Source organism: Primulina huaijiensis, chromosome 9, assembly GCF_012295235.1.
Source record: "Primulina huaijiensis isolate GDHJ02 chromosome 9, ASM1229523v2, whole genome shotgun sequence".
NCBI classification, from domain to species: domain Eukaryota; kingdom Viridiplantae; phylum Streptophyta; class Magnoliopsida; order Lamiales; family Gesneriaceae; genus Primulina; species Primulina huaijiensis.
The window spans coordinates 21081870-21109000 of record NC_133314.1 but is presented as its reverse complement, the minus strand read 5'-3'; the positions used below and the strand labels follow the sequence as shown (position 1 = coordinate 21109000).

Genomic DNA, 27131 nt, shown 5'->3' with positions numbered 1-27131 from the left:
GTTTCATGTTATTTTTTTTACTCGGTGTGCTACGTTGATAATTAATTTTTTAATAGATTATATGAATATAATATTTTTTGGTTACTCTCCAAGATTATATATATAAACACAAAAACTTATGTGAGACGGTCTCACATGTCAATTTTGTGAAACAGATATTCTATATATATTATCCATGAAAAATATTACTTTTTATATCAAATATATTAATTTTTATTGTAAATATGGTCATGATTGATCCGTCTCACGAATGAATATCCGTGAGACCGTCTTATGAAAGACCTACTCATATATATATATGTCAAAGATATATTTTAGGATAAAATTTAATTTAAAAATTTGTGCTAGTCCCCACTAATTTGTTGGCGTGCCAACTTGAAGTGGGGTGCAATATTATTATCAACCAGCACAATCTCGAATAATATTTAATTTCCACGTCACCATTCACAATTGAAAATTTCTTCCATTTTTAATATTTTTTTTTTACAAAAGAGTCAACCCCAAAATGTTATGAGCATGCATCGATAGACGACGGACCAAGCGTTTGTCCTAACAAAGAACATGAAAAGAAAAAAGAATTTCCACCTAAACCCTAGAAAGTTCCCAAGTTGTCGTCCCCTTTAATCTTTTCAACTTCTTTGCACCACCATCAACACCACGAGCAGGGTCACCACTACCGCCGGAACCGCATCCTACATTTTGCGGGCCGAAAATGTTTGAAAAACGATGGTCCCAGCGGTCGGAAACTCGTTGGCGACACGGCTCCGAAGTCTCATACCAAGTGGCTCCATGGCCTTCGCCACCCCCCTCCACAGCTCTTGCCCGCGGGTGGCGCAAGTCGTCGACACCGATAACTCTGCAGGCCGGAATACCTTCACCGCCTTCTTCAAGACCTCGAAAAACTCGTCCCGGTGGTCATAAACCGAGCCAACACACTCGAAACTGGCGTAACTGAACCCATCCTCCGGTGTCACATGAACAGTCGAATACCGGTTCCCATCAATTCCGTTCATCGAATATCCACAAGGATCAAAAGCATAATCACAAATAAGGGCGTTCTTGTTAATGCCCCTAATCCCGGTCAACTCCGTCATCTCTTTTCCAGCAGAGTCGCCGTTTTTTCCATCTCCGACCCGTCGGAAAAACTTCTTAGCCAAAATCCGGTCCAGCCCAGTCATGCAGATCTCAACAGTGTACAGATCATCTGTATGCACCTCCTCCATTGCGAAAATGTTCCCTTCATCACAACCAGTAAAAACATGCCACTTGTGACAAGATTTCGAGTTCATCACAAAGGCCTTTCTGCATGAAATATTCTGAGGCAAATTCTCTTCCAAGAACACAACTTCATCCTTAAAACTTGTGTGGGGGTAGGGTTGGGCATCTGGGAAAATGAAGCTGCCCCGGGTGTATCTGCACCCGCACAAGGTGAGCCCCATAGTCAAAGCGTGATCCACCAACGGATGGACAGATTTGAGCAATTGTGTAGTCCCACAAGTTTTGACGATGATTTTTGTCGGGTAAACAAAGAGGCTTGATTCTGATAAAACGTAAGAGTCGAAATATTTATTCCCCACAGCTGACACCACGGTGCACTGCACCGCATGCAATACTTTCTCCAGTGACACAAAATCCAACAGCCGGAGACCTTTCCCAGCAGCCCGATCATCGCAGAAGAAATGCAACTCCAGCCTCTTCTCAAATCCCTCGAACCCGGAAATCGCCATTAACAAATCAAATCAAACCCAAGATTTCTGAAGTTCAAGAAAACTAAAAATCTGATAAATATAGAAGAAAAGGACGAAGATAAGGTGAAATGGATATCGTAACGTAGTACTTTGCGTACTGTGCGTTTGTTGTGTGAGTGAAGTTGAGGTGATATGCAAGGTACAGGAGTATGTCAGTATATATAGGTGGAGAAGAAAGAAAGATGGGGGAGGGGTAAGGTAGGGACCGGGTGGGGGGCATGCGGGTTCAGGGCAACAAAAAAGAAGGATTGCAGGCAAAATGAGTGCAAGATGATGGTTATTTTTGTGTGTTGCGAGCTCTTTTTGAAGACAACAACATGAATAATCTTAATTCATGGCCATGCGCATTTCTCGTTCTTTTTTTCTTCTCAAAATGCAAGAAAAATACAAATGGCTACAATGCATCAATATTTGGATAAAGATTCAATTTTTATTTTACTCATGTATTTAATTAGTTAACGTCACAAGATTATATATGGATTAATGCATATTGTTATATATATATACATATATTTCAAAGCTTGAAATCATTTCTTTCTGCTAAAAAATTAGGTGTACGCACCATCTTCTTAGTGTGGTACATTGATCTCTCTTAATTATTTTATCCCGTAAAGAATTTATAACAAGTTATGATTCAATTGAGTATGATCAAACTGATTAGTTTTTTAATTATTTTTTCACTTTTACATCAACGTACATAGTTGTTTCCTAATTTTCTCAAATTGTATATGTATACACTTATTTAGAATTTTCGCCTAGATAATATGTTTGTTTTTTTTTGTATATTTATTATAAAATTCGATGAATTAAAATAAAATAAAAAGGTTGGTATTGATGAGTTGAGATTACGTGGTAGCTTAGAGAAGTATATAGAAATAATTATAAAGTTAGATGCTTCAGTGCATGACAACAATTATTAGAGTTCCCAAGAGGAGGCAGGCTGATTTCCTTGTATGGGGTGTCATCGAGTGGGCTCATAAACCTAGAACACATTATATATATTTTCTAAATCAATGAAAACATAAAATAATCATATTTTTTTTTTATTTCTATTTTCCCAATATTTGTTAGCTAGGAATGGTTTTTCTATTTAAAAATTCGAGTATTAATCTTAGTTAAAATATTAGATTGTAATAACAAAAAGGATTTAGCAATCGATCCAGGTAAAAAAAAAGTTATTTTATTACACATAAAAAAATGTGCGAAATTAGTTCAGAAAATTTGAGATAAAAAGAATTAGGCAAAAGGGATAAGTATGCGATTACAGAAGTGAGCATGTGTGCATAAAGAATGTTAGTCGTGCCCGAAAATAATCAATTACTAATTTCTTATGTGTTAGCGTTACATATTTGTATAGTTCATTTTTTATACAGAAAACAAAAGCAATTATTAAAAAATATATATGGTTAAAATATGATAAAATGAAAAAACAAAAAAAAAAAAAAAGGAAAAGGTGAAATGGAAAGGAAAAAAAGACAGAAAATTTGGGGCTAAGAAATGGTAAAATAGAAAGGGGGAAGGCATATCAACCGTACCAATTTGGTCGGTCTAGGAGCCTCCCTTAATATAGTTATTATATATATATATATATTAGGTTTTTTTGTAAGACGGTCTCACGAATCTTTATCTGTGAGACGGGTCAGTCCTACCGATAATTAATGATGTTTGTAAATATTAATGATTTTAAAAATAATATTTTTTTATTGCAAAAGGGTATTTTAGCAAATAAAAAATTACATAAAGAAATTAGGATATCTGTGTCATGTCGACGTCAGATAATTAGCACTACATCGTAAAAAAATGAACATTGTAAAATAAATAAGAATATAAGATTAAAGCCGAAATTTGACTCTTAGGATAAAAAAATCTTAGATTGAAAAATACACATACACAAATTGGAAATTTCCCTCCTCGAAAATTAACAAAATTCACATCAAAGAAATTGAATGTGATTGCATTAGGTGACTCTTGCTTAATTACCATTGCGCAAGCGATTCTCTTCATTTCTGAAGAAGAAGATATACATATTCATCATTTTGCTACACACACACACACATATATATATATATATAGACACACACACACACCTTAACTTTTAAGTTACTTTAGTGGAACACCTAACAAGATTTTCCCTCAATCATACGAGTGTATATCTACCGAGTATGTACATGTTACTAAAGGTTCAAAAAAGGTAAAAAGAATGAGAGTACATATCAAGAATGGGTCGAGGGGAAGTTAAAAGGAGTATCAAAGAATTTTGATAGCATTGATCCACTAAAAACTTGTGTGCGTGCGTGCGCGCGTATTACACTAGAAAATTGAAATTGTACAAAAATTTGAAAGGATCATGAGTTAAATTTTAAAAATTTACCGTTTCATGAAAAAAAAAAAAAAAAAAAAAAAAAAAANCTCGGAAATTGTAGAAAAGAGGAAGGGGAAAAATGATATATATTTGGCAATGTTATGCGTCATGGACAATCTTATGGTGGCAGCCACACTCACACATGATGACTACATATTCCCTGATTTTGCTGCATGCGCACCACCAAACTCTTCATATATACACAGAAACTCAGAACACACACACACACACACCCCACGCGTGTGTGTTTTCGGGCTTAAAAATGGTCAACTACTTCTGACTTCGAAGATTTTTTTGGCCAAAAAATCTTACTTCAAAAGTATAACGAAATCTCGACTTTGACATTAAAAGGTACTGAAAAGAAAATGTTCCCCAAGTATATATGAGAGAGTAAAGGTTATTCGAAATAAGGAACCCTCTCACCTTTAGTTTTAATTTGACCCATTTTTTATTTATTTTTTTTAAAAAAATATCTTGATACTTGTTTCTAATAGTAGTTAATAGAATTAATCTGATTTTAATATATATATATATATATATATATATAAATATATAACTTGGTAATTAAACATTTCCTCTATATATATACTTATATATATAACTCCAAGCTAGTAATACAGAGTGTATCCTAACTCCATGACAAGCTAGTCCCGTAGGCCATAGAAACTCTAAAATTGAACATATCTTCGCAGACATATAGTCCCCACCGAGAAACACAAAGGGGGGACAAATGCATAATTTGAGAGGGTTACAAGTGACTTTAGCCGCCATACATACATTCGCATGCGCACAAAATATATGCACAGTTCAAAAGAATTAAAATTAGGGTTATGTGCGAATCTCACCACTAACTGAAGTATATATAAAAAAATGAGTGCCACTGTACCATGCGCACAAAGAATTAGCATGAGTGATTCCCACCACTCTTACTTATATTAGTTAACTACACTTTACACTTGCATAGTATTTCCTCTCGATCGAGTTATAAGCTTTTCTCAAACTCAAAGAGTTTGAATAGTACTCATTTATAATATGAACGGAAACTCTCACGTTTTTCATTTTTATCATATTTTCGGTCATGATTTACGGTCTTAGTCCACTAATTTGCATGTTTTTTTTAGTCTTTTTTTCCACTGAAATGTTGACATGATGGCATCAGACACAGTTAACGTCTCTGAAATCATTTTACGTTCTTAAAATCTACTATTTACATCACTTACCACTTTTTTCGATGGTGAGCTCTCAAGAAATCTACCATATTTTTTATTCGTTATATATGAAAAATATACATAGTGAAATATTAGTAAATTAAATTCGATTATCCTTTGCGATCAATATTTCTAATTTATCTACAGTTGGATATTTACATCATTCAATAGCTAATAGGCACGTAGGATTTGGTCATCTTGTCAATTATTTAGGCAGCAGTCAATACAATCCACTTATGCTACATACTTATTGCTGCACTACAAAAACAACCCAATCCTTATAATTTAATGTATTTTGGAGAGACCCCATTTGCTAATCATTGCTCTTACAGTTGCAAAGCTTGCATGCATCCGAAGATTTTGTAGCAAACAAGACATGTTAAGAGGCTTTCAAGTGCTCTTACATAATTTTTTTTTATTTAACACCAAGTTGATATATAAATTTAAGTTTACTAGCTACTTCACTAACTCTTTCATGTTTCTCCACAATATGTTTCTCCTCAATATATAGATGCATAATTAAAATATCCCAATTACACATTTTTATCCGTGATACGGATTAACTCGATCTGTAATTATCATGAAAAATAATATTTTTAGCATAAAAATTGATTTTTTTACGAGTTGGGTAGGTTGGGTTGGCGATCCGTATCAAAAAATTGACATATAAAACGGTTTCACAAGAGTTTTTGTGTTCCACGAAACATGGTATTTTCGCTATCCAATATCTATCACGACTATCAAGGTTCTATATAATGACTCACATACACGAAGCACTTTGTCTACGAGATTCAAGATGTATCCCGTGCTAGAAACACGGGATATAGCAAGTGACGAGCCAATGTGTATTACTCTTCTAGCTAGCATCAAATAGGCATCCGTCATTAATTTTTAAGTAAATCATGACAGATTGTTGATAAAATCTATCATGCGTATTTTATAAATCCCACGATCTACGCATGATATGGAAGAGAGGAAGGCCGTTGGATCAATCCGTTATGCATGCATGCCCATAGCTAGGCTAATAGTTACTCAGAGGATCGGAAATCTTCCATTTATCCAAAGATTTTGAATGCGAACATGACATGTTAGCTAGGCGACTAATTTCTTGTGCTTGTGATATTCACTACTAATTAACCCTTCCTAGTTCCTGCTGCCATGCCCCCACAAACACACATACACAGGGGTGTGTGCGTGTTTTATTTCTTTTTGCATGTAATATACGTGTGTGTGTGTGTGAAAACAATACTCATCAGTACTGTTCCTCGAGTCCTGGTGCCACAAGCAAATCTCTCGAAGTGGATGAAAACCTTACACGCTGCAGCATCATTCCTCCCGTGCCTTTATTTTTTAAAAAACTAAAATAGGTTTTTAGCAGAATCTTGATTGATTGCGCCACGCAAACAATCATTAAACCTTCCCTCGCTGCTCTGGTTTTTCTCTTCTTTTAATTCAAATCATTTTATATTAACACAAAAGATACAACTTTGCAGAGGCCGCACATTTTTTTTAAAATAAATTAAAATTAATACACATTTTTCTCAATGATCGAATCGTTTTGGCTAGCTAGACGACAGATATGTGTGTATGTGTGTGTGTTCTTTACAACCTTTTGTTTTTCGTGTCGCAAAGTTTGTACTTTGATATCTTGAAGAATTCTAGAACGATGCAATATTTAATCGTGGCAGAGATCAAGAAATTCATATCGACGAGACAAAACTAGCTATTTCTATGGCATTATGAAAACATATACAACTTAACAAAAACACTTATTGTGTGTGTGTGTGTGTGTGTGTGTGTGTGTGTGTGTGTGTGTGTGTGTGTGTATGTATGTATATATGTATATTTAAGTACTTCATGAACTCGACTTCTATTTACAAGTTACGTTGCTTATTTGCAACATGCAACAGAATGTAACCATTTTTGATTGATTGTAGCTTGACTTAGAAGTTCGTGGAGGCTTGAATTTAAGTTCGAGCTGACCAAGAACTTGTGTAAAATTTACGAGCTAGCTGTCAAATAAAATAATTAGAACTCGGATTTAATTTCAAATTATATTTTGAAAAAATTCGAGCCAAATTTGAATATAGATTGAAAAAAGAAATCAAGTGAATTTGACCCAATTTGAAAAGCCTACGAATTTGCTAGATTTTATGCACTTTAATATATTATACACAAGGGTAGGGGGTTTGTATTCAATTTTAGTTTCTAAAAAATTTATGAGTTTAACATAAAATGTCCTCCTTTACATATGATCTTGCCAACTTTCAACTATAATTTATGTTATCTACTTTTAATTTCCAATCGCAACGTATATTATCGATAAGTTTTTTAAACTATATATTCGAAAACTATCATATATAAAACTCTTCTCCAAACCGTCGTCGATACACACAATACATGTGCATGCATGGGTTCTTAGAGCTAGCTATTCGTGGCCAAGACTATCTAGCTAGCTAATTTCCTTCAAAACAAAGAATTTACCATACATACATGATGCTGACATAAACATGCTGTCATTATTGGATTCATATTTGGGTGCCAAAGTGAAAAATAATAATAATAAAAAGTTACACTGACCTAATCGAGGAAATCAACACTTTGAGGTAACCATTTTCCAAGAGATTTATGGCATTAAAGTAGGCTAAGGCCATCATGTTCCCTCTGCTCCAAACTCTTGGAACTCTTTATAAAGTCACCTTAGTTTATTCCCAATTTTTAATTCATTCCCTCCGCCTAGCCATATTCAACATTTCTCTCATGATCATTTGTATCCAAAAGTGGTCCAATAAGAATCAATGTCAAGTTTTTAATAAAAAATCCAGTCTTTTGTGGTCTATTTTCCCATATTGTTGATCTAATTTACTTGTGGTAAAACATTAGCTTGAGTAATTAATTGGGATGATCTTGAGATCGTCTCATGAAACTATTTTATATATATGTCGAACAGAAACTTTTACATTCACGATTTGACCTCATAAAATAGATCAACAATTTCTCTACACATGTATTGATCCTAGTATGCTTCATTCTACGGTGCCATGATTCTTGGAAATCAGAACTTAAGAATTCGAATGGCGTCGATCGGCAAGAAAGTTTAATTCGGGAAAACTTGAATGGCCAATATTGAATTTTTCAAAAGTCGAAGTGGGCCAATTTAGTAGTCATTTACGCATGTAGTTCTTTCAAACAATATATTAATAATGCAATAATTAAACTCCACAAATTATATATATATAAAATAAAAAAATCATCATCCCCATTCTATAAATGGACACACTGGCTACAATAGTAATTAAGATATATATATTTAATTAAGATTCCAATGGTTAATTTTTATATATATCAGAAACATGATTAAGGTCTTTAGGCTAAGATATATTAATGCTCTGCATGAATAAATTACAAATGGGGGTAATGATTAAATTTAAATTGCAATTAATTTTGTAATCTTTCAATTATAAGTTTGATAGACTTGATGACGCCGCCATTGCATACACTTGCTATACGTATTTAGTAAATGAAAAATATAATTATATTAACACTTTAATGAGTATGTACCAAACACTATCATTAATTAAGTAACATCACACTGATTTGATTTATTTGAATAACTAAATTATGTGTAATTTAATTAATCTTCATAAAATTAAATCTCACTTTTTTCCTTCAAATTTGGGCCACATTGTAGAATAAACCCATCTTCATGCAGCCCAAATAGAGGAAAACCGAAAAGGCCCATAAATGCAAATTTTTCAGCAAATAAATGTCTTTATCTTTTGAGTTGCTTACAAAGCTCTTGCTGAATGGATAATTGAATTTTCTGAACAACTTTTAAAAGTGGATGAAACTAAGTGTAATTTCTATTTATTCTTAAAACTCTTTTGAATAATGTTGTTCTTTTGAGTGGCTGATCAAACATGGTAAAAACTTGATTTTATTAGTGTTAATTTGATGTAAGTTTCAGTTGCTAATTTCTTTTGATATCTTTCTGTGGAATATCTGTAGTTCAGTAAAAGAATCTCCTATCGTTTGGATTTCTGAGTTGTGGTGTCGATCTATTTCTTCAATATGGATGGCCTGACTATGAACAAAGAGTTAGAATACTTTTGCTCTTTCTCATTTTAGTCAGGGTTGTAAATCATTTAACTCGATCAGGTTTTTTTGTTTCTAAGGCCTTTCTCTATGACATAAATGGACGATTTTCATCCCCTTTAAATATTGAACCGAATAATTATATTTCCTATTTTCCCATTCCACCAAATTTAACCAAAGTCTTCCACAGTCAAACAAGAATCCGATTTTCCTTCTTTGCCTCCAAAAATTTCGTACACCTCTCTCTTATATTCACAAAACTCAACTACCAACTTCTATTGGTTACTTAGACAGATTTTCCCTCAAATATAAAGTCCCTAACCAAAAAAACAAACAAAAAAAAAAGGTTGTGATTTTAGACAGGATGGCCTTTTGGAGCTCCCATTTATCTCATTTCCTCCTCCTTGGCCTCCTGTCTCTCCTCCTCCTCCACCCCACCACCAACACCACCGCGGCCATCCGCCTCCACATTGTCCAAAAAACAACCCCTTCTGCCACCACCGTTCCTGCTTTTCGGGAAGCACCGGCGTTTCGCAACGGTGATACGTGCTGCAGCCCGCATAAAAATGACACCATACACATTGTCATGCCTCTCGATTCGAATTACATCAGAGGCACGATCGCAGCGGTGTTATCGATCTTGCAGCATTCTACGTGCCCGGAGAATGTCTCATTCCACTTCCTATCTGCCCATCTCGAGCTAGAAATATATTCCTTGATCAAGTCCACCTTCCCTTACCTCACCTTCAAAATGTACCATTTTGATTCGAATAGGGTTCGTGGGAAGATATCTAAATCTATAAGGCAAGCCCTCGACCAGCCCCTAAATTACGCACGAATATACATGCCTGACATCCTCCCTATAGATGTAAAACGTGTGATATATTTAGACTCGGACATCATAGTCGTGGATGATATTGCAAAACTATGGGGTGTGGAATTAGGTAAAAAGGTGTTGGCCGCACCAGAGTATTGCCATGCAAATTTCACAAATTATTTCACCGACGTGTTTTGGTCGGACGTGAATTTGTCTAGGACGTTCGAGGGACGACATCCATGCTATTTTAACACCGGTGTTATGGTGGTGGATGTCGATCAATGGAGGAAAGGAGGATACACTCAGAAGGTAGAGGAGTGGATGGCAGTACAAAAGCAAAAAAGAATATATCATTTGGGATCATTGCCTCCTATTTTACTTATTTTTGCAGGTAATATTAAGCCAGTGGATCATAGGTGGAATCAGCATGGTTTAGGTGGAGACAATTTAGAAGGCAAATGTAGAGGACTTCACCCTGGCCCAATCAGCCTCCTACATTGGAGTGGTAAAGGTAAACCATGGTTGAGATTGGACTCAAGGAGGACATGCACCGTGGATTACCTGTGGGCGCCATACGATCTCTACCGTTCCTCTCGTGTCGCGTTAGAAGACTAATGATTGTCTAGAACCATGCATATGGGGCGATCCACATTCGTGTGTTCAATGTCATGTGACTTTGTAATACGGTTATAATAAGAAATTTAACACAAAACTTACGTATTATATACACAAAATGTGAGACGAGCTAGACATCAGTTAGAAAGTACATAGTTTTCAAACTCTTTGTATGTACAAGATAGAGTGTAGATTTTCGGTAAAGGAATGGATGTACCTTTATATTAGAGAGAGTAAAATGGTCCAAGCAATTGGGAATGGAGGCAACGACAGGTTTCTCCATTTTGCCTTCAGGATTAGCATAGCTTTTCATTTTCTTTTTCTATCAGGACACACATGTAGTTATTATTTTTGTTCCCAACTGTCTGAAATTATAGTGCGTCTCAAATTATATATGTTTTCTGCTTTGTTTTAGACACCCCTCAAATTATATTAATATTTAAAAAAAGAAAAACTTTAACCACAAATTTATAACTTTTAACACGAAACATGCAGATTTTTATGTCTGATCAAATTACATTTATCAGTAAAAACTTAGAATCATTCCCCTGTCCATCTCTACATGTTAAATGAATGTATAATTTGAAGTCTTGAACTGACAACAATAGCTAAAAAAATAATAATTCACAACAAATCAGTCTTTCATGCTATTTGTTCAACAATGTACATACATTTTATTACGATGTGTAAACATATAATATCTCTTTTATACCGTTTTAATCAATAAAAAAAATTCGACATTCGATTCTGACGAAAGCATTTAAATAATTTATTTTATTCAATCATGATTCAGTCATTGAAAAATGAACATTTGTAAAATTTTATTTTATTAACTATTATATTAGATCGGATTTCAATGAAAATCTTAAATCCTTTTCACTTTTTACAATGTAATATTGCTTTGTTTTATGTATGCAAAGTAAAGAATAAACTAAATCTATTACATGAAGCATCAAATAAACTGTATGATTGAAACAAATGATAAAACCAGTTTGTATGCAGTGGCCAAGTTAGCACCAGATAAAACTACTTCTAACTGTTAAATTTGTAATCATACTTTCGAATAAATCGATTCTATGATATGACGCATACAACCACAATTTCAAAAATTGCATCAAATCAAAGTTGTTCCCAGGTGATGTCGTGCGAAAAACGTCTAAAATAATATGCTTATATATCTATCCAGGCAAGCAAAAAAATTTCCATCACTTCTTATGTTACCTTACATATATATTGACAATGATGATAAAAGATGGGAATGGAATGCGTTTATCGGGTTTTCTGTTGACGAATATATTACGGTTCAAAATCAGATAATCATGTAAGTAAACAATAAATACTTGATTTGCAAAATATAACATCTGTCTCAGATAGATGATGATAACCTCAACTACTCAAGCAAGGAATATATCATATATCATTGCCCAGATTGGATAAGTTAGTCGAAAAAAATGACATTTTGACTATGGTTAATGTGGAGTTTGTTAAAAAAACTAGTGAAACATTTGGACTCTAGGAATAGAAAGGGGAAAGAAACGCTTCGACTTGTCACTGAAATTGATACCTTCGACCACAATGAAGAAAAGAACTTAGCATAGATAATAGGTCATTGCTACGGGTGGTATACCGTATTGTATCGTATCGAAAATTCTATATCGTATATCGTACCGAAAATTACGGTATAAGAAAATTCATATCGATAACGTACCGAAAATTTCGGTACATATAACTAGCATACCGATTATACCGAAATTGTACGGTATACTGAGATTTCGGTACGGTATCGGTATATACCATTTTATACCGAAAAAAACCTTACATTTTAAATTTTTTTTATAAATTTTTTGTTTTATATTTTAAAATTTTTGTATATTTTTTCGGCATTTCGGTATATCGGTATATATCGAAATTTTCAAATTGCATACCGTTACCGTACCGAAAAATTCGGTATTGTTACCGCACCGTACCGAAATATTCGGTATACCAAAAATTCGGTAAATTCCGTATTTTTTCGGTACGGTAATCTCGGTATACCAAAAATTCGATATTTTCTCCTACCCCTAGTCATTGTGACAAGACAATAAAAAGAAGAAGCTCAAAGAAGGACAAAGATATAAGTCTTTTTGGGGGAAAATCATTTCGTTACAGTGCATGATTTTCAATTATTATCTACACAATAGACATAGTTGAGCTCATCAACACCAAACTTTTTTTTCCAAAATTGTTCTTATATCATAGAGATATGTATATTTTTCATATTTTTATCAACCAACTGTTATAGATAGATAAATAACTTTTAAATTATTTGTAAATAACTTTTAAATTATTTGTAAATAACTTTTAAATTATTTGTATTGATATAGTTGTTAAAAAATCATAATTAAATCAAATATTCGAGGATTTTTTTAAAAAAAAATCATAACAAAAATAATTATTGAAAAATAAAAATATATTATTTATATAAAACATATAATACTAAATATATTATATTATTTTATACACATACGTCGCGTGTGCGCAATTATGCTAGCAATTAATAAACGATTTACAGCACACAAGTGTTAGTCTTGTTGTCTACATTTCAGGCATGTTATATATATGTGGTGTCTTACATACAAATTTCTAGTGCATATTAAATGACATGTGATCAACTGCACTGCAAAATAACCAATCCAGTCATCAACAGTACTAGCTTGAATCATCAGAAGGCATCAATGACTTGATAAAGAAAGAGCAAGCATGTTTGTTCACATCAAATAGCAACATGTTTCGAGCATTTCCATCAATTGTTTATGCTTCAGGTGTGGCTGCGATGGGACATTTTCCCAATGTATTCCACAAAACATAATCGCCAGAAACAACCTGATGCAACCATAAATGATGAGAAAAGGCTTAAAAGTCGAGTTATATGCAATAATGCAGCATTTTTCTGAGAAACAGTGAATAATGCTTTTCTGTGGTTGATGTTTATTCCAGGCATTGTCATACTTCAGAGCTAATATTTGTCCGCATGCTATGTCATTATCCGGCCCACATGAGTGAGAGAGTCCATCTTCTAATAACCTAATCTTTTGCGAATGATTGGTAAACTAAGTATGAAACAAGAGAAACTATCCAAAGAAAATTAAACCTACATTCTCGTGTATTGTTATCATGAGCCAGAAAATATATGTTTAGAGACGCTCTATCAGAAAACAAACTAAGAATAACAATACATGCAGCATATGAGGATGCTACATCATGCAGCGACAAACTTTTCAAAAAGGCCAAATTGAAAAATCATTCGGCTGAAGCTAGTTATACCTGAGTTGAACATTCCACAGGTGCCTTAACTGTAGGAAATATGCTTACCTGCACAGAGCATTTTAAAGTGAACATCCAAATAAATCTGCCTCGAAAGGAAAAGCTAAAATAGTAATTTTAAAGTGAACATCCAAATAGACATGGAAAACCTCAGGGATTAACAGTAAAGGGGGAATAAAGATTGACCGATCAGCAGACGTTTAGTGGCAATGATGTATAAATAGTATGATGAGTCTTGTGCTAAATGAGATTATTAATATATATGTGGACATAATTATTTACTTAAGGGTATTTTAGGTATTTAACATATATTAATGTGGTCATCATATTATTTAAGTATGTTGATAACCGCCAATGTATTACAAGTGTGTTATTTTTCACATACAGTGACAATAAAATATTTATGAGTGTGGACATGTTCTTGTAAAATTCTTTTCTTGGTTTCATTATTATGAAAATTTGCAGCAGTGGCAAGTCGACGTAGCTCTGACATCGAGAGTGCACAACCGTAAATCTTGTGTGTTCTTGTGTTTATCTTTCGAATGTTTTATCGCTTCGGTTCGGTAATTAAAACTAGGACCATAAATTTGACAGAAATTTACAGAAGAGTTGCTCCTATATCAGTTTTGAATGAGATGGATTCAACTCATCAAAGAAAAAGGTAACATCAGCCTGGGAACAAAAGGAGAAAGATGCCAGTATCAAGTTGGAACAAGGTAAAACTAGGGTTGGCTACATCTCAACATTGTTCACTCAGGGGACAACCACCCTCCACAAAAAAATGTAGCATAGCTATCGCGTGGCATTCAGAGGTATCTATGTATTAAAACTGTAGAATCTTTGACCAAGAACCAACTTCTTCAAGTAAAGTATACTGAACAAAAGGCAGGGACAACTATCACATGCATTGATAATCTTGTAGACAAATACGCCGTCAAGCATATTATAAATTCTGAAATTTTTTCATAACAAGTTAATGAAGCATACTACAATATTGAACTTCATTCTCCAGATAAAAGATGTATCCAAAAGTTCTTTTCTTGCTTTACTCTGTCATATACTAAAAAATTCAAAGAAAATATCATTACTCAAAATTAAGTGAAGCACACGAAAAAAAGAGAAAGAAAAAAGAAACCAAATTAGAGTTTTGCAACAACAAAAGCAAAAGTTGACCGGATGTGTGAAAATCAAGGCCGGTATAAACAAAATGCTTCAAAAAAGATTAAGCACTTTCCAATATATTCAAATGCTCAAAATGAAACAGAGATGTGCTACAATACAACGTCTACATGGTGACAAGATAGACTTACAGATTTAGGATCAATAAACATTCCTGATAAAGATGGTCCGATAATCTTGAAAGACACCTGCACAAACATGAATGCTAATTTTGGAAAGAATGTACCTAGAAACAAAATGTAAAAAGTGCAATGACTCAGAGAATTTTTTCATCTCCATGGCATATTGATTTTTAGTAGAAAAAACTACAGAATAGAGTCTGGAAGAGATTTAAACTTTATCATCAAAATGTTAGATCTACCACCTTTTCTCAAGGTCTACCCGATTCTCTTAGAAGAATTCTCGAAGAATATCTGTATAGTTCAATCATGACAACAAAAATCAGATTTTAAATACTACTCGTTAGACAACCTCCAACTACATAGATAATTCTGCCCAATGAATTTGATTAAGGAAAAATAATTAATCTGGTTTTTTATATGTTAAAAAGATAAGCATTCTAAAACGGCTAGCCTCAAAATGGTACACCGCTACATTGTAATTAAAATTCAAGAATGCAAGTCATGAAAAATGAATGAATCACATACTTTCGCATAGTTGTACGCATGCCAGCAAAAAGGCTCCTCTAGATCAACTGCTTGAAGATCCTTGCTCATTTTTTCCATTATATAATCCTCAACATTGACACCGCTACTGCTGGATTCCGTCTCAAAATCACTATCTTCATCAGCCATAGTTCCAACCGCTGATCCAGCTGAAGGTGGCCTTTGAGCTTGCCATGGAGCAAACCTAACTGTTCCTGGAAAGGTTGCCTCAATGCTCTTCCCAGAAACACCCCGACTGTTGGTTATTAACTTCCATTCAACAAAGTTTTCAGTATAGGAAACTGTTCCAATGGAAGGCGTCCCATCAAATGAAACCACCTTTCTTTTTGGAAAAGGCATGATTACAGTACAGAACTCTATCGTTGAAGGAGCTTTATAACCTTCCATGAGACTCAACTTAAACAAAAAGGCACCTTCATTTTCTGAAACCATTGAGAGCTGGTAAAACCCCTTAATTGGAGGTACGAAAGAACAAAATGCTTGATAACGCACTAACGTAAAATTCCCTAACGGTGGTGAAAAGGTCACAGCCTGTTTATCACCACCATGCTCTGGAACTTGAGCACCATGGTGGAAGGATAATGACTCAATACGTGAAGCATCCAGCCCAGTCAAAGGGAAAGAAACATCAGGCAACCCTTCTAACTCAGCCCTACAGTTCACTTGACCAGAAATTTTTATACTGTCAGGAATTTCATCGCGATCATACATTGAAGCATGCACAGTCTCATGAATCGTGAACAGAATCCGCTGCTTTCCCCTGTAAAGATAAGGCTTCCAGGCGGGTTGCTTGCGGTCTGCAGGAGGCAAATCTGTCGATGAAAATCCAGCAGCCTTGATCGCGGAAATATTTGTGTAGTTGAGATCGAGTGGAGTGCCTACAGCGGAAAAAGGAGGAAATGAAAAATAACAAACAACCCCGTACACCATTCAACATCTAAAGACTGCACAAGATTTAGGATCGAAATATCACAGTAAAGATTACAAACCAAAGGGCATTGCACTACTGATAAAAGACCGAAGTGCATCCTTGTCCAAAGGCCTGAAACCAATCTTTGGAGCATCAGATATTGAAGCTCCACTCATAGCAGTTCCAGAAGCAGTGGATGCTGCAGCAGGCGCAGCTGCAGGTTTTGGTCTTGCTGATATACCTGAGATTCCAATACTACCAGTGAGGGAATCCAGTAACCCTCCAACTGAAGGAGAGGCAGCGACAACTACTTCGGGCTCCATTGATTCACCAGTTATTATGTCTCCAAATGTATGTGCCACGATGAATGCCCTAATTCAGCAAATTAATAAAGGAGTAGGTCAATTTTTTATAAGAACAAGTAATTAGCCTCTATAAGGTAGAAGCTCGTCACCAAAGAACAATTGATAAGCCCCTAAATCAAAACTAGCAAGTAGCAACTAAATCACGACTGGTATGTAATTTGTATGCACCAGATACAAACATCCAATCCAAAGGAAGAAGCTAAGAAGCAAACATCTTTGAACATGTAAGTCCAAATGTGCGAGAAGAAAACACATCAGAAAGCGTGGGGAGTACTACACTCGCATACACGAGTTTACGGCATAAAAAGGAAACAAGAAGATTCATCAACACCTAAAGAGTAAAACTTACCATACCCTGTGATGGATGGAAGTTCAAGGAGGAGTGAAGAAATATTCTCTTGCTCTCCGATGGCACTCCCACAGTCAGAACTATTGCACATTCTTGAATAGGTCTTCAAATGATGAGGCTCAATCAGAGGCAAAACAAGTATAGTATATGGACCCTTCAAGTGTAAAGCCATAGGCCACAAGAGATAATTCTCCGATTTCTCTTCATTATTGATATGCAAGCTAATTAAGTGGCGAGTAATTGGGTCATCAACCCATGAATCTGATCCTTTAGTAGACTGTCTTAAACGTAGACCGAAACCACGAGCAGACCCCTCCCTGAATATATTTAGTTAATCAGCTATGGAATGCTAACTTGCCCAAGTACTGACATGATATATCACAGGTACGATACTATCTATAGTAATAAGATCATGAAAAATATAACCTCATACTAAAAAAATAACTACTCTACGGCCAATGCCACCAAAAGGATTAGATGAAATGATGAAATTCAACCAGATGAGAGTTCAGTTCCAACTAACAAACTGCAAAATAAAGAACACATCACACACAAATTGAAGTTGATCTGTAAGTCAAATAAATAAAATGACAATCCACATAGATCTTATTACTAATTAACATGCTGGAACGATGACTTCTTGCTACCATATCTTCCCCTCAGAAATTGAATCATTAACCACCATAAAAAATTAAACAAATTTTCTTATCACCGACAATGAAAGGCCACTAATGCATAGAATAGCATAGCAATGATAGTTGAATAACTTAAAACTGAGTCAGGAATGCTTGCAATGCAAAAATCAGGACACAACAAACTGGATAGTATATACACCCCTTGTAGTTGCGAATGACAAGAGAGTGTTTAAACAATCACTGCCCCAATATAATCAGAAATACATGATTACAAAAAACGAGGTACATCCACATGTTCCCAAATGGTCAAATTCTAACAACATAGCTACAAGAGATGGATTACTTATAATGTAAACAAAAATCTGTCAAGAAAGAGTATAACATTCCGTCTTTCCACGAAAGTGCTGCAGGCGCTCTATGGCAGTCCGCTAGACTATTTGATTCAGATAAATGGTGGGCATTTCAGCTAATTTACGCGTAAGAAAAAAAATTAAACAGCGCAGAAGTAAATATGATGGTTTGAACTGTTTTACCGTAAAAAATACATATAAAAATAAAGAGATAATTTGCTGGTTAAAAAATTTAGACAATTCGATTATGCGCAAATTTATAACTGCAGCAATGCAATCAAACACCGCCCTCAGAAAGTAGACATGATGAGAGAGCCAGGTCAAAATTTACGGTCTTTGCTTAATCTTCAAACAAAATGTGAAATATTGAACGAACAAAAACAATACTTTCTGTGTACACAAATCAAAGAAATAATAAGTTCCTGCTAAAACGTTTCGGATTAACCTTTTTTTGCGATCAATGAAGGCAGCAGCTAACTCCGATTCACAAGGCAAGGGTTTATACTTAAAATTATCATCACTTTCCTTCTCGCATGCCACGAGCCACCTTCTCTCCACCACCGGGAACTTCCTGTTTTTAATTTTTGAAAAATTAAACCTTTCAGTTCATCAATCAATCTTTTAACACAAATTCAAAAAATATAAATAAATCATTATGACAGTGAGACAAAACACTACCTGGAGAAAATAACAGTGTCCTGATTATTGAGAATCCACAGAGCTCGGATGCTGCAGCCACTCTGCATTTATGCTTTTCCGGTTTGATTATCAGATACCGATGACGGAAGTTTGAGGGGAGAGAATATTGAACAGGGATCGATGCAGATGAAATGGATACTCGTTTTGTACAAAAAAATTAAAAATTATTATATAAAAAATATTTATATCATCCGATAAAATTGATTTTTTAAATTTTTTCAATCAACTATTATTAATAAAAAAAATAAAAATATATATATTTAAAAAATAATATATCATTTCGTGAATCCAAATATTAATAAATAGATAAATATTTTTTAAAGTCAAGACATTTATATTTTTTAATAAATGAATAAATTTTGATTAAAATTTTTAAATATTTTTGAACTATTTATATTAAATTTCTAATTAAGATAATAATAATAATAATTACATAAATTACACACAATCAATACACCAAAAATTCACGACAACACTTTTTTGAAAAGTTAGAAAGTGTTATATTATGTAAAAATAATAATTTTATTTAATACGATAGAGAATAGTTATAATTAAATATATATAAAAATAATACAAAACTCAAAATCATAATAAAATTAAATTATATTATATTTAATAATAAGTACAGACACTAGAATATAATTTATATTTTCAAAGGACGTCAAATTCATATTCGAAATTTAAAAAAATTAAAAATGCTTCACATTTAAATTACTTATTTATTTTCAAATGTTTAATGAAACATGTGATTGCATTATGATAGATATTTCATTTATAATATTTTATTATAATTAGAATTTTTCAAATATGACAGAAATTCTATTTTTATATAGATATAAACTTAAAATATAAATATGAATATAGAGTCAAATGAATAGCAAGTTATGGGAGTTGCTCAATCTCTTTGTTTGAAGCTTTGGTAGGAAGCTTCTAATATCATGTTAGTTAAAAACATGAGTGAGCTTCATGTGAAACATGAGTGAGCTTCATGTGAGACCGTCTCACGGATCTTAATCTGTGAGACGGGTCAGCCCTACCCATATTCACAATATAAAGTAATATTCTTAGCATAAAAAGTAATACTTTTTCATGGATGACTCAAATAAGAGATCCGTCTCACAAATACGATCCGTGATACCGTCTCACACAAATTTTTGCATAAAAACACTGGCACACTCATTTTTGAAATGTATCTTCGTAAAAAATTGTTAGATTTATCCTTAATACTTGACAATTTAATAATTCAATAACACCTTTATTTATATGAATACCTAATACGTTTCCCCCCAAAACTTTTTATCTAATGTCTTGTAGAAGGTAAAAAGTTTTTAGATCAATAATTGCTAATATAATATGAATATATCAAATACATTATTGGAGTGTTATTTTATTCTTTGGTTCCTTGAAGAATCGGTGCAGATGCTCGTTTCAGCCACAAGTCAGGACAAAAATTCAAGTGTTGGAGCCAATCTCATTCATTGGGTGAGTTCATATGTTTGGCAAAAATTTGTGTGAGACTATCTTACTGATCATATTTTGTGAGACAGATATCTTATTTGGGTCATCCACGAAAAAATATTATTTTTTTATGCTAAGATTATTACTTTTTATTGTGAATATCGGTAGGATTGACCCGTCTCACAGATAAAGATTCGTGAGACCGTCTCACAAGAGACCTACTCCACATGTTTTTATCACTTTCTTGGAAAATTTGGTCTTTTTATGATACCGCCTATATTGCAAGTTTATAGGTCTTTCGGTTCATTGATCTTTTTTGGCCCATTGTGCATGTCTATTCCAGAAATTGTTCAAATGCTGGAGTAAAAATTATATTTTGGTATAAAAATAATATTTTTTCAATGGTCGAGTCAGGTAAAAAAATCGTCTCATAAAATTGATACGTGAAATGGCTTGGTAAATTTTTTTCCTAGTTTCATTTAGCTTTTCTAGGTATACAAAAAAAAAAAAACATTATGGTTTTGGAAAGTCGAGTCGGATTGGATAATATTAATTTTTTTGAAAAAACCTTTCGGTTCACAAAATTTTCAGTTGACTTTACACCCTCACCAAGTCCCAGTTCACGCCCACCCGTTGTAAACCACCGTCCCGAAGCAGTCTCGAAATTCTCATCTGCTGTTCCACTCTTGGCTCAGTATCAAACAAATGAAGCTCATCTACGAATTTTGCTAAAAATCTTAAATCGAATCCCTTATTTCGTCTTAATTTGCTAGACCGATTAAACTATCATTTTTTTGTGACTTTGGTTCGCTTTTTGACAAGTGAGGGTTTTGTGTTTGAATCAATCGATTGGCAGTATAATGCGAGCGAGTTCTTGCCGAATTAGTGAAGTATTCCGCGTTTTTAAGGTGGCACTAACTCAAAGTATTTGTATTTTGTTCAGCACAGATATATGCTAAAGGTGAAACCTAATCCAGTCTTTTTTGTTTGACGTTTATGTTCTGTTCTTCTGCTGTTGGTTGTGCATCATAGGTTTTATGACTGAATTTTTCTTATTTTTCGGGTCAATTGTTTGAGAGCTTATGGTGATCTAGAAATTGGATTTTTTTTCCCCCTGTTTTTGACTGGGAACTGAAAATTGAGATTTTCCATTGTATTCTGCATACTTAGTCTAAGCAGCTGGTTTAAGTAGTTTATCTGGTTAGCTGTATCCTGTCAACACCTGAAAATCATTTGCAGGTAATTTAAATGGAGTTTATTATTTATTCATTTCAGCTTTGTTTTTTCGTTTCTTCTCACACTGACCAGTGTTGCCTGAGAAGAAAGAAGCCATGTAGACTTTAACACTAGAGCGTCGTGTATTTGTAAAGTTTTATCTGAGTATACACTGGATCTAACATTGCCATAAGAAAGAAAAAGATATTTGCAATCACCTGAAGTAGTTTCATCAAACATTAACAAGCCCTGACGAAGCCTGTTGACTGTATGTGCTCCGGACTATGAGCTCCTGGAATGATTTTTGCTCACAAAACATGAAAAATGACCACCAAAAAGTTGCTTTCAGATGCAAGTTTACTCAGTCTTATGTGCCGCTTCGAAATGTTTTTTCAGTTTCTCTTGGTACTTGTACGGTTAACCTCTCTCTCCTGTTCTCAAAATTTGATAAAATATGTCTCCCAATCTATACAGATAGCTGGGTCTACAAATTTTATCGAATTTGTCGACAAAGATATAATTTTTGTCCAAAATATATCATAATTTTATCATTTGCTGTATAAACTTTCTGTTCTTTTGGTATTTTTGTGCTTCAAAGAGCTGTTATTGGACCTGTTTTGGTTATGTTCTGTCTTCATCTCTGCCCATGACCTTATTTGTTTCATATTTATTTGTGGATCCATTTAATTTGAATAAGATAAACATAATTGGAAATGTATGTTTTGTTTTCACAGTTATTCGTGTAAAACACGGGTTTGATGCTTTTTGTATGATTCCATTTTTGGCTGATGTCTGCAGAATCTAAAATGAACAGGGAAGAGTTGGGAAATTTCATGACTGTCAGTACAAGACCAGACACTTTTGTTGCAAAAAGCAATGGACATAATGATGATGAAAGAGAATCTCAGATGGAACCACGTGTGGGGTTAGAGTTCGATTCATCTGAAGAAGCACAAGAGTTTTACAGCACGTATGCAACACGAGTGGGGTTTAAAATTAGGATTGGCCAGCTGTACAGATCCAGAGTTGATGGTTCTGTTATTTCTCGGAGATATGTGTGTTCAAAGGAGGGATTTCAGACAACAACAAGAACTGGTTGTTCAGCTTTCATTAGAGTGCAGAAGGTTGATTCTGGGAAGTGGGTTTTGGCCAATATAAAAAAGGAACATAATCATGAATTTGAAACCTCTGGAGAAATTTGCCCGCCTAGGATACAAAGGAAAAATTTTCCAACTCCTAGACCATCAGCTGGTGGGGCTAGTCGAACTGGAATTAGATCACATGAGGATGACGGTCCATCTGGGGTTATCGATGTTAAACGCCTCAAAAAGGAGGAGATAGATGGTATTTGCGGACCCATTGGTGAACCTTATAAAGGTCTTGAATTTAACACAGCAAATGAGGCGTATAAGTTCTATTACACATATGCAGCTAATACAGGGTTCAGAATCAGGATAGGCCAGTTATTTCGTTCAAAACTTGACGGATCAATTACATCACGAAGATTTGTGTGCTCAAAGGAAGGGCACCAACACCCTTCAAGAGTTGGTTGTGGAGCATACATGAGAATACAAAGACAAGAATCGGGAAGATGGTTGGTTGATCGTCTTCATAAGGAACACAGTCATGAATTTGATACTCCAATAGATCTCAGTAGAACAGTAACTGTTGCATCAAAAGGTTATGGAGATGAAGGAATCAGTGTACTTGAAAATTTGGATTTGGTTGAATCAAATGGTGGACTTAGCCTTGTCAAACGAATTCGAGAAAGTAACATTGGAAGTGATTGGTATAGCATGCTACTTGAGTACTTTCAATCTCGGCAAGTTGAAGATACTGGATTCTTTTATGCGGTGGAAATGCGAGAAAGTAAAGGCATGAACATTTTCTGGGCCGATGCTCGTTCTAGATTCTCCTGCACCCAGTTTGGAGATGCAGTTGTCTTTGATACTACATACAGGAGAGATAGTTATTTGGTGCCATTTGCTTCTTTTGTTGGTGTTAATCATCACCGACAGCCAGTGCTACTTGGCTGTGCTCTAATTGCAGATGAATCTGAGGAGTCGTTTACTTGGATTTTTAGGACTTGGATCAGGGCAATGTCGGGATGTCGTCCTGTGTCCATAATAGCTGATCAGGACAGGGCCATTCAGCATTCAATTGCACAAGTTTTTCCTGGGACACATCATCGTTTTTCTGCCTGGCAAATTCTTGACAAGGAGCAGGAGAACTTAGGCACCTTACGATCCATGAATGCGGAGTTCAAATACGAGTATGAAACTTGCATTTTCCAGAGTCAGACAGCAAATGAATTTGATTCTGCATGGAATGTGCTTATGAACAAATATAATCTGAAAGAAAATGCATGGTTAAAGGAGATGTATAGAATGCGAAAAAGTTGGGTTCCCCTGCACATTAAGGGAACATTCTTTGCTGGAATTCCGGTGGATGGGAGCTTAAAATCTTATTTTAGTACACATTTGACTGCCCAAACGTCTCTCAGTGAATTTGTTTTCCGATATGAGAAAGCTGTGGAACAGCGCCGTGAAGAAGAAAAAAAGGAAGACTTTAACTCATTTAATTTGCAGGCGGTTTTGCATACGAAAGACCCTATAGAAGCACAATGTAGAAGGCTCTACTCAATGACAATGTTTAAAGTTTTTCAAAGGGAACTTTTGGAATGCTACAGTTATGTAGGAATAAAGATAAATGTCGAAGGAGTCATCAGTAGATATCTGGTGCAGAAATGTGGAAATGGTGATGAGAGGAATACTGTTGCCTTCAATACATCAAATTTGAATATCAGTTGCAGTTGTAAGATGTTCGAGTTTGAAGGCGTTCTTTGTAGGCATTCGTTGAAGGTGTTTCAAATTATGAATATAAGGGAACTTCCATCTTGCTATATCTTGCATCGGTGGAGTAAAAATGCCAAGTATGGCATTCTACGAGACATTGATTCAGGAGGTGGATCGCAAGATTTTAAGCCCTTGATGATCTGGAGTTTAAGAGAAGAAGCACGAAACTATATCGAGGCAGGAGCAGCATCTTTGGAAAGATACAAGCTTGCTTTTGAAATCATGCAGGAGGGAAGGAGGAATCTCTGTTGGCAGAACTAGGAAACATCTCAAGACTAGGTTAGAACATATCCTTTACCTACGATTTTATGTCAGACAACTTGAGTTCTGAACTCTAATCCTTGTAACTCCTATTGTGGCTACCTTTACCTGGTTTGTGCAATGTAATTAAATAGATTTCTTCTGTCGAAAAAAAAAATAGATTTCTGTTTATCTTTTATCATCTCTAAACTCGTCTCAGTTCTGGATCTTGGCTCTTAATTGTAACCTCTTTCATATATGAATCAAACAGAGCTTAAATGAAGATGTTATCACTCCAAAGCGTATCAGTCACCCGATTTTTGCGTGTGCTAACTGATTTATGCAGGGCCAACAAGGCGATGTGTGGGTATGATATCCTATGTAAATATAAAACAATGTCTAGACTTTTTATAAGATGGTGACAAGGCTTGAAATGAGTAACGCACTGCTGCCATCCGTCTTGCTCTGCCTTTTTTAATGCTCGTCTTTTTACTATTTTCAAGGAAAGCAGCTTTGATTCGTACGTGCAATAATGTAGCTTACATTATCGAACAAGCGTTGGCATTCTCATCACTAAACATCATGTGAAGTTCACTATCATCAAGACGATCAACCATCCAAAAATCCATTACTTGTTCCCCCATATCCCCTCTGTTCCCCTCGCTATTGTCATGATCTTCTTCATCCACAAGCTCCACCCTCTTTCCGGTGTTTCGCTTCAACTTCTTCATTACCTTTTGAGGGTTAATTCTACCAGTGATCATCACTCTGTGATTCTTCATGTCTGTTATAAACTTTTCAACTCCTGTTTATTTTATAGAAATAGAGCGAAGATGGATTTTAGCGCATAACAAGTTGCATGTTTCTTCCTTCGTATTTTTACTTGGTACATGATGCGACATCCACTTAATGTTACTTACTCCTTGAACACTTACCTCGATCCATCTGATCATCCCCACAAAATTTTTACGTCCTCGACTCTCTAAAACATGTTATTTCACTCGTCATCCAAAAAAATAACAATTTCCAACCAATTTGTTGAATGACAATATTCCTAATTTTGGCATATTCATTTCGCATTATATATAGTGATATTAGCATGGCAAATGCAGGTTGAAGCACTAATATGATGTATTAGAAACCGAGAGGAATGGATAACCTTTGATTTTGGAAATGGCTTTGGCAACACTTCTTTCGCATGCATTGCAATACATGGAAACCTTGAATTCTGCAACCACAACCTGCATGTGCATGCAGTAAATTTGAATTGGACGATATAATTACTTCTTTAATAGAAAAAAAAATTTCAGTATTCTTCATGCATGCGAGCATATAACATTACTTTTATCGATGAAAGGTGTACATGTATCTTACTTTGTCATCCTTGTGTTTCTTTTTACCAGCCATTAAAGATCAGAATTAAGTATGAATGTGAAAAAACTGTCATAATTAACCAGAATCTAGTGTGTGGTTCAAGGGTAATTTGGAAATCTTATATGACAGTTAATTCTGTTAGTTGTTGGCCCGATTGAGATAAGACTGGTAGGAAGTGCCACAATCGCCTTACATACATAACAAACAATCTTCACAAATTGTTGAGAATAAATGTAGCAAAAAAATTGAGAAGCAAGGACCATGAAATATATATACTCATGTTTAGTAAATGCATGAGTTTCCTCTTCTATTTGGTTTTAATTTTATTCATTCAACGAAGCTGATTGAATCTTGCTCTACAAAAAAGATTGTGAATAGCGATAGATCCGTAAAAAGAGTTAGTGAAGGAATTTGTACTGTCGATTTAGTGATAGAACACAAATGCGATCATTAATTTATATCGATGACATATTTCTTATTTCCATCGTAAATTTGCGACAATATTTATATTTTATGTAGCTAATCTCAATTTTTTTTGGTGTTGGATGATAATTTTTAAAAAAATTTAAAACTTTTTTTTAGTGATTTACAAGTTTTAAAAAATTAGAAAGGATCAAATGCATAAATCGTGCAACTAAAAACGGGTTATTGTTGATAATTATAATTACTTATAAAAGTACTATTTTTAT

General features: G+C 34.5%; 5 protein-coding genes across 10 annotated transcripts; 2 read left to right on the top strand and 3 right to left on the bottom strand.

The window, feature by feature from the left end:
• Positions 1–441: 441 nt before the first annotated feature.
• Positions 442–1865, bottom strand: LOC140985021 (S-adenosylmethionine decarboxylase proenzyme 4). Its single transcript, XM_073452738.1, has one exon. It carries the CDS (start codon positions 1725–1727, stop codon positions 693–695), a length of 1035 nt encoding a protein of 344 aa, XP_073308839.1. The 5' UTR covers positions 1728–1865; the 3' UTR covers positions 442–692.
• Positions 1866–9710: 7845 nt separating this feature from the next.
• LOC140984526 (probable galacturonosyltransferase-like 4) lies at positions 9711–10965 on the top strand. Of its 2 annotated transcripts, XM_073452012.1 has the most exons (2): positions 9711–10539; positions 10622–10965. In XM_073452012.1, exons 1-2 carry the CDS (start codon positions 9778–9780, stop codon positions 10664–10666), a joined length of 807 nt encoding a protein of 268 aa, XP_073308113.1. In that variant the 5' UTR covers positions 9711–9777; the 3' UTR covers positions 10667–10965. The 2 variants fall into 2 exon arrangements, with proteins under 2 accessions (XP_073308113.1, XP_073308112.1); XM_073452011.1 differs by having other exon boundaries at positions 9711–10965.
• A 2412-nt stretch (positions 10966–13377) lies between these two features.
• LOC140984525 (AP-5 complex subunit mu) lies at positions 13378–19441 on the bottom strand. Of its 2 annotated transcripts, XM_073452010.1 has the most exons (9): positions 19280–19441; positions 19047–19172; positions 17622–17933; positions 17144–17274; positions 16978–17034; positions 15975–16870; positions 15459–15515; positions 14149–14196; positions 13378–13707 (listed from the first exon to the last, which is right to left on the bottom strand). In XM_073452010.1, exons 1-9 carry the CDS (start codon positions 19345–19347, stop codon positions 13636–13638), a joined length of 1767 nt encoding a protein of 588 aa, XP_073308111.1. In that variant the 5' UTR covers positions 19348–19441; the 3' UTR covers positions 13378–13635. The 2 variants fall into 2 exon arrangements, with proteins under 2 accessions (XP_073308111.1, XP_073308110.1); XM_073452009.1 differs by having other exon boundaries at positions 16982–17274.
• A 1880-nt stretch (positions 19442–21321) lies between these two features.
• LOC140985315 (protein FAR1-RELATED SEQUENCE 7-like) lies at positions 21322–25224 on the top strand. 4 transcript variants are annotated; one of them, XM_073453137.1, is made up of 2 exons: positions 21322–21719; positions 22788–25224. In XM_073453137.1, exon 2 carries the CDS (start codon positions 22807–22809, stop codon positions 25087–25089), a length of 2283 nt encoding a protein of 760 aa, XP_073309238.1. In that variant the 5' UTR covers positions 21322–21719; positions 22788–22806; the 3' UTR covers positions 25090–25224. The 4 variants fall into 4 exon arrangements, with proteins under 4 accessions (XP_073309238.1, XP_073309236.1, XP_073309239.1 ...); XM_073453135.1 differs by having other exon boundaries at positions 21323–21719; positions 22772–25224; XM_073453138.1 differs by lacking the exon at positions 21322–21719 and adding an exon at positions 21728–21997.
• A 226-nt stretch (positions 25225–25450) lies between these two features.
• Positions 25451–26532, bottom strand: LOC140985317 (heavy metal-associated isoprenylated plant protein 19-like). Its single transcript, XM_073453139.1, has 3 exons — positions 26443–26532; positions 26228–26309; positions 25451–25873 (listed from the first exon to the last, which is right to left on the bottom strand). Exons 1-3 carry the CDS (start codon positions 26473–26475, stop codon positions 25608–25610), a joined length of 381 nt encoding a protein of 126 aa, XP_073309240.1. The 5' UTR covers positions 26476–26532; the 3' UTR covers positions 25451–25607.
• Positions 26533–27131: the final 599 nt, after the last annotated feature.

Bases quoted from the DNA above. Each gene is read 5' to 3' on its own strand.
- LOC140985317 (XM_073453139.1), bottom strand. From the start codon at position 26,475: ATGGCTGGTAAAAAGAAACACAAGGATGACAAA. The intron at 26,310-26,442 runs GTAAGATACATG...ATGCACATGCAG, and splicing joins AGAAACACAAGGATGACAAA to GTTGTGGTTGCAGAATTCAA. The intron at 25,874-26,227 runs GTTATCCATTCC...TAAAATAAACAG, and splicing joins AGCCATTTCCAAAATCAAAG to GAGTTGAAAAGTTTATAACA.
- LOC140984525 (XM_073452009.1), bottom strand. From the start codon at position 19,347: ATGCAGAGTGGCTGCAGCATCCGAGCTCTGTGGATTCTCAATAATCAG. The intron at 17,275-17,621 runs GTATGGTAAGTT...TTGCTGAATTAG, and splicing joins GAACTTCCATCCATCACAGG to GGCATTCATCGTGGCACATA. The intron at 15,516-15,974 runs GTATGTGATTCA...ATGTTTGTGCAG, and splicing joins ATGCGTACAACTATGCGAAA to GTGTCTTTCAAGATTATCGG.
- LOC140985315 (XM_073453135.1), top strand. From the start codon at position 22,780: ATGAACAGGGAAGAGTTGGGAAATTTCATGACTGTCAGTACAAGACCA.
- LOC140984526 (XM_073452011.1), top strand. From the start codon at position 9,778: ATGGCCTTTTGGAGCTCCCATTTATCTCATTTCCTCCTCCTTGGCCTC.
- LOC140985021 (XM_073452738.1), bottom strand. From the start codon at position 1,727: ATGGCGATTTCCGGGTTCGAGGGATTTGAGAAGAGGCTGGAGTTGCAT.